The sequence below is a fragment of the Nicotiana tomentosiformis genome, chromosome 9 (assembly GCF_000390325.3).
Source record: "Nicotiana tomentosiformis chromosome 9, ASM39032v3, whole genome shotgun sequence".
NCBI lineage: Eukaryota > Viridiplantae > Streptophyta > Magnoliopsida > Solanales > Solanaceae > Nicotiana > Nicotiana tomentosiformis.
In genome coordinates, this window is record NC_090820.1 from 101944469 (window position 1) to 101951719 (window position 7251).

General features: G+C 40.1%; 3 protein-coding genes across 3 annotated transcripts; all 3 read right to left on the reverse strand.

The window, feature by feature from the left end:
* Positions 1-1436: 1436 nt before the first annotated feature.
* LOC138899288 (secreted RxLR effector protein 161-like) lies at positions 1437-2186 on the reverse strand. The gene has a single exon (XM_070185442.1). The coding sequence runs from the start codon at positions 2184-2186 to the stop codon at positions 1437-1439; it is 750 nt and encodes a 249-aa protein (XP_070041543.1).
* Positions 2187-4391: 2205 nt separating this feature from the next.
* On the reverse strand, positions 4392-5900 carry LOC138899289 (uncharacterized). The gene is made up of 2 exons (XM_070185443.1): positions 5115-5900; positions 4392-4919 (listed from the first exon to the last, which is right to left on the reverse strand). The coding sequence occupies exons 1-2, from the start codon at positions 5898-5900 to the stop codon at positions 4392-4394; spliced, it is 1314 nt and encodes a 437-aa protein (XP_070041544.1).
* A 293-nt stretch (positions 5901-6193) lies between these two features.
* LOC138899290 (uncharacterized) lies at positions 6194-6577 on the reverse strand. The gene has a single exon (XM_070185444.1). It carries the CDS (start codon positions 6575-6577, stop codon positions 6194-6196), a length of 384 nt encoding a protein of 127 aa, XP_070041545.1.
* Between the last annotated feature and the right edge of the window lie 674 nt (positions 6578-7251).

The window sequence follows — 7251 nt, forward strand, 5'->3', positions numbered from 1 at the left end:
TCTTTTCTTTTTCTCCTTATTTATTTGCAAAGCACTCTCAAGAGCTTCTTTATTCTGCTTCCTAGTAGTGGGTCTTTTAAGAACGGACTCTTTGGGGACTGCCCTACCACTTCTAGCAGCTATAAGCTGTGTCACAGGCATATCATCATAATACTCTTCACTTTCATCATCTTCCTCTTCAGATAAGGGCTTCATCTCAGGAATCACAAAATTTAATGGAACTGCATCTAGATGAGGGCAAGGAAGAGGGTCAGTACTGTCCAGAAATTTTTAGTGGAGCATGGAGTTTCATCCCAAGTAGGAGCAGAGTGCTCTTCGTGGGTAGAGGGAGCAAGTCCCTCTGTTGGCTCCCCTGTAGTACTAATTGGTACCAATTCTCATTGAGGCACCAGTTCCCCACTTCCATCCTCATTACCCTTTTCTTCCTCCTAAGTATTTGCACTCACATCACCAAACACATACTCCCCAACCAAACCCCCTTCAGTAGAAATAAACAGCATACTCTCTATATCTTCCTTCTCACTTACATTCAACAATGTAGAATCAGTAGAGGCAAGAGAGGCGTTACCTGATGGTGATGTAATATTCAGATCAAATGTTGGAGAAGAAGGAGTGGTAGACACACAAGATGCTTCACCAAGACCAGTAATAGCCTCTTGGGCTACAATTACTTCCCCAATTTGATGACACATCATTTATTCCATGTAGCAGAGGGAGAGTTTGTCACAACAAACGTTTTGGGATTTGATTTTTCCAGCTACAGTGAGAACCAGAACTCGATGGAGTCGGAGAAGAGACAATGTGTGGTTGTTGGTCAAAGATGGGTTGTTCACTGGGTGAAGGTGGAGATGCAGACTCAAACTGCTATGCTTCATGAGATGAAGACACAGTAGGAGTAACAATGGTGGCTTTAGGAGACTCTGGCTTTTGAGAAGACATGGTAATTTTTAAGAACAAAGACACAAGAAAGAGGGTTTTTTGAGAGAGGAGGGAAGTTTGATGGCTTTGATGCCGACAGTTGTGCGAGAGACAAGTATTGTGGGGTTATTTAGAGGGGATAAGGGATCGGTTACAATTGGGTGCAACAGACTAGGTAGACGGGTCGGTTTGTAATGGGTGTGACGTTTGGGCTTAAAAAGGTGTGAGAGAAAAGGCAGACACATTTTAATGATGTGTCACTTTTAGCAGTTTTAAAATGCGTATGAGTGTAAGGACTACTAACATGAGTCAAGAGAATCAAGTTTCCTGGCTGATTTTTGTAAATATGAGCCTCATCCTTCTACCAAATTGCAGTATCATTAGCTACTTGTTTTCTCTGTAATTGCCATGCATGTTTACCTGTAACGGTATAGAATTGAGTTAGAAATTACTAGAAAATACTTTTTAGTAGTTTACCTTCACATTCCTTCATAGCCAGTTATTGAGGGACCAGGTTCTCAGTTTAATTTTATTAGTCCCAACTCCAGTCGATTCTTTCCAAAATGCTCTCTGCTCAATGCTTTGGTGAAGATATCAGCTACCTGGTCCTCTGTTTTGCAAAACTTCATGCAGATGAGACCTTTTTCAATGTTGTCCCTAAGAAAATGAAGTCGCACATTAATGTGCTTTGTCCTCTTATGCTGAACCGGGTTCTTTGCCATGTTGAGAGCACTTGTGTTGTCACACAGTAGTGGCATACAATCATAAAACACATCAAAATCTTCCAGTTGTTGCTTGATCCACAGTAATTGAGCACAACAGGAAGCAGCTGCCACATATATAGCTTCTGCAGTAGAGAGAGCTACAAAGTCCTGTTTCTTTGTACCCCATGAAATCAAGCATGATCCTAGAAAGTGTTCCATCCTAGATGTACTCCTTCTATCCACAAAATAATCAGCATAATCAGCATCATCATACCCAATTAAGTCAAAATTATCTCTTGTGGGATAGTAGAAGACCAGGTCCTGTGTTACTTTGAGATACCTCAGAATTCTCTTAGCAGCTTTCAGATGAGATTCTTTTGGACTTGATTGGAATCTAGAACATAATCCCACACTGAACACAATGTCAGGTCTGCTAGCTGTGAAATACAAGAGTGAACCAATGATACCCCGATACATGGTTTCATTCACAGGGGAACCAGGTTCATCCATGTCCAGATGAGTGGATGTGGCAATAGGAGTATCAATAGTCTTTGAGCTTTCCATCTCAAACATCTTCAACAACAACAACAACAACAACAACAACAACAACAACAACAACAACAACAACAACAATCCAATATAATCCCACTAGTGGGGTCTGGGGAGGGTACTGTACCCCTACCCTGGGGTAGAGAGGCTGTTTCCGATAGACCCTCGGCTCCCTCCCTCCAAGAACTCTCACCTTGTTCTTGTGGTGACTCGAACTCACAACCTCTTGGTTGGAAGTGGAGGGTGCTCGCCACTAAAGCAACCTCTTCAGAAGCTCTTTAATGTATTTCTGCTGACTTATCATCGTTCCCTTAGAGGTTTGCTTAACCTTCAGACATAGGAAGAAGTTCAGTTCCCCCATCATGCTCATCTCAAACTCACTTCCCATAAGCTTGGAAAACTCCTCACAAAAGGAATCATTTATTGCACCAAAGATGATGTCGTCAACATAAACTTGCACAATTAGCAGGTCCCACCCTTTTTTCTTCAAAAAGAGAGTGTTATCAATTTTCCCTCTTATAAATCCATTCTCTAGAAGGAACATAGACAACCTTTCATACCATTCAAAAGGGGCCTACTTTAAACCCTATAGTGCCTTGTCGAGCTTGAATACATGTTCAAGATGCTCATGACTGTCAAAGCCAGGTAGTTGTTTGACAAAGACTTCTTCCTTTAAATATCCATTCAGAAATGCACTCTTGACATCGATTTAGAACAATCTGAATTCCATATGAGATGTAAAAGCAATGAGAATCCAGATGGCTTCCATCCATGTAACTGGAGCTTCTTTCTTCTTGATTATAACCTTGAACCACCAATATGGCCTTGTTTCTTGTTGTATTTCCTAACTCAAAAAGCTTGTTTCTGAACACTCACCTGTATCCAATAATAGTTCTATCTGAAGGTCGAGGAATCAGGTACCACATGTTGTGCCTCTCATATTGATGGAGTTCATCTTGCATAGCAGCAATCCAGTCAGCATCTTTCAATACTTCCTTGATATTTTTGGGCTTAATTTGAGACAGAAAGGCTGAGAAGGCAAACATGCTTCTTGTCTTTGATCTAGTTTGTATCCCTAAATCAAGAGGAGTGATCACATTCTGGAGAGGATGTGAGCTTTTGTGCTTCCAGTTGGACACCTGAATCTTATTGTGAAAAGACCCAAGCTCCTCTGAGTGGGATCCATAATTTGCATCCATAGACGAATGAGTGTCACTTGTCTGCTCAGCATCAGGAGTTCCTTGCACTGCATCAACAACTTTGCTTTCTGCTTCAATTGCTGTAATTGAGGAACTAGATTCCTCTAAACCAACGGGAGGTTCTACTACATCTTCTTTATTAGACTCATTGACCTGACTCATCAGATCTGCCTTCCCATTTGCCATATCAATTACTTCTCTAAGAACCTTTGAATGTTCTTCGTCTAGATCATTCTTATCATGTGAATCTTTCCCACTTAAGTGGTGTGATTCATCAAAGATTATATGTGCGCTTTCTTCAACACATTGAGTTCTTTTTTTGTAGACTTTGTATGCTTTGCTTTGTGAAGAATATCCAAGAAAGATTCCTTCATAATTTTTGGCATCAAATTTTCCCAGCGCTTCCTTACCATTATTAAGAACAAAACATTTACAGCCAAATGTTCTCAGGTACGTCAGCTTGGGTTTTCTCCCGTTTCGCAATTCATACGAGGTCTTGTATAGGACGGACCTGATCATGCACCTGTGTATCAAATAGAAGGCAGTGTTCACCACCTCAGCCCAAAATCTCTTTGGTACACCACTGTCAATTAGCATCGTCCTTTCCATGTCTTCAAAAGTCCTATTTTTCCTCTCTACAACACTATTTTGTTGGGATGTTTGGGGAGCTTAAAAATTATGACTTATACCATTTTCAGCACAGAATTCGTCAAATTTTGCATTGTCGAACTCTGTACCATGATCAGATCTTATGCTTATAACATTATGGCTCATCTTCACTTGAATCTGCTTCACAAAGGCAGCAAAGACTGGAAAATTTTCATCCTTGGTTCTGAGGAACAAGGTTCAGGTGAATCTAGAGTAGTCATTTATAATGACAAAGATGTATTTCTTTCCTCCTCTACTGGGCACCCTCATAGGTCCACACAGATCCATATGGAGAAGATCCAGTGGCCTTGAAGTGCTTACTTCCTTTTTTGGCTTGAAGGAGGACCTGACTTGCTTTCTTTCCACACATGCTTCACACTTTGTGATCCTTGAACTTTGACTTTGGCAGCCCACGGACCAGGTCCTTCTTGACTAGCTTGTTCGGCAAGGAGAAACGTGCATGTCCCAATCTTCTATGCCACAGTTCAACATCATCATCCACGACACTCAAACATGTAAGATCCCCACTGTTTAAGGACTCAAAGTCAGCAACGTATATATTTTTGAATCTTTTTGCCACCAGAACTACTTCACCAGTCACAAGATTGGTGACAGTGCAAGACTTTGATAAGAACTCCACTTTGTGTCCTTTGTCACAGATTTGAGAGACACTCAGCAGGTTGTATTTTAGGCCATTCACATAGTACACATTCTCAACTGAGTGAGTGAGTGTCTTCCCAACTCTTCCAACTCCCAAAATGTATCCTTTTTTTCCATTGCCAAAGAAAACACTCCCACCTTGCAGGGTTTTGAGTGAAAGGAAATCATCAGTAGTTCCAGTCATATGTTTAGAGCAGTCGCTATCCATATACCATCTTTGGTTGCTTTCCTTCACTGCTCCCTACACAAGAAAAATCAGATATTAGACTTTGGAACCCAAACAAGTTCGAGTCCATTGTAGTGAGGAAAATGGCAAATTAAACTCCTTCTTGTCCAAGCAGGCATCACACGTTTTTATTGTAGGGGTCAGGTTCCCTAGCAATAGATACTTTTTCAAAAACTTTGTTTTTCTATTGGGACTAAAATGTAGCTTTACATGAATCTTTAAAATGCCAGTGTTACCACAATGAGTGCAGAGCCAGTTATCAGGGACAATAACATACTTACTATGTGGGTTATAAGGAGCCTTTTCCTTTTGGAGCCCAAATCCCTGCCAGTTTCCCCCATTACTTTTATACATGTAAGTGATTGTATCAGAGGACCAGGTCCACTTCAGAGATTTATCTAGGTTATTTTTAACACTGCTTAGATCTTCCTGAAGTTGTCTATTTCTTTCAAGTTCAGCACATAGATTCAATTTTACCATTTTGAATTTATTTTCAAGTTTAAGGTGTGTCTCACTCACCACTTCCTTACCTTTTGAAGAGTTCATGTAATTTTCTATTGAAGCTTTCATAGAAATATTTTCCCTTTTAAATTCCTCTACTGTTTTCTTTAGATCCACAACTACTATCAACAAGTCATCTCTCGCATACTCTACCTTTTCAATTTTCTCAGTTAGGACATCCTTTTCATTCTTTAAATCCTCAATGGTTTCTTTTAAATCAACAACTACGACTAGTAAATCATCTCTCTCATGCTCTGCCTCTCCTAATTTCATAGTTAAAATATTTTTATCATTGATAAGGTTATGATAATAATCAATCAGAACATTTGCTAAGGATACAAGCTTCTTTTGAGAGTAAAACTTCAAATTTCTTTGAACGTCTAGAAAGTTTACCTCAGCGTCATCGTCATCGTCATCGTCATCTTCATCCTCGACAGATTTTGCAATCAGGGCAAAGATGGAGTCATATTCAGGTGCTTCCCATTCAACAACCATCATGGAGGTTTCGCCTTGTTCACCATCTCCCTCGGATTAACTAGAGAAATATCCCCATGCAGCAAGAGTTTGTTTCACAACATTGTCACCGACATCTTTTCTCTTGAATTTCCTGTCAGGAACCGGGTTCCTCTTGGCCTTCTTGTTTATGTTGTGCTTGTACTGGTCTTTCTTGTGGAGAGGGCAATCTTTTATAAAATGTTCTGGCTTCCCACATTTGTGACAGCAATCATAGCCTTTTGGTCTGCTAGAGCTGCCCTTTATTGAAATACCCTCATTTCTGTGAACCATTTCTAAAACCTTCGTGTCAGATAGGCCATGTCAGCATCATTACCACTTGAGTCATTGTTGTCTTCCTTGAGAACCAGGTTCTTCTCCTTTTTTGATTCTCTTCTTTCATGGTCATTCTTCTTCTTCATTTCGTAGGTCTTCAGATTTCCAATGAGTTCGTCAATTGTCAACTTTTGCAGATCTTTTGCCTCCGTGATAGCATTGACTTTACTCTCCCAAGAACCAAGTAATATACTGAGTATTTTCCTAACTAGTTTGTTCCTTAGAATGATCTCTCGTAGAGAATGGATCTCATTGATAATATAAGTGAATCGAGTATGCATGTCCTTAATGGACTCATCACCCTTCATCTTGAAGAGTTCATACTCAGTAGTGAGCATGTCCATATTTGACTGCTTGACTTGAGTTGTTTCTTCATGTGCGATTTGGAGAGCCTCCTAGATCTCCTTGGCAGATTGACAAGCTGATATTCTGTTGTACTCGTCTGGTCCAATACCACAGACGAGGTTTTCTCTATAGCTTTGCGGTCAGCATCATTGTACTACTTCCTTGTCTTTGGGACTATCACTGTTGTCTCACCAATGGTCTTTATAGGGACGAAGGGTCCATCACAAATAATATCCCAAAGTTCTGAATCTTTAGCCATGATAAAATCATGCATTCTTGTCTTCCACCAGTCATAGTATTGTCCATTGAATCTTGGTGGTCTGTAGGTTCATTAACCTTCTTCAAAATTTGGTCGAGCTGCCATGAGGATCCTTTCAAGGTGTTAGCCTTATAGAAAGAACTGGCTCTGATACCAATTTATGTAAACTAAGAGTCTACCAAACTGTATAGAGAACCTGGTTCTCTATCAGTTCCCACAAAACACATACATACAAAGCAGTAAGTAAATAACAAAATAGTATTTTATCTGGAAAACTCCCAGCTCACGGGATCAAAAACCACGACCTACAATTGTAGGATTTCAACTTCACTAACCGAGCAACTTTAGATTTCAACCTATTGTAACCTAGGAATTAAACTCTTAATCCCTTACGTACTTGCAATAACTCTATTG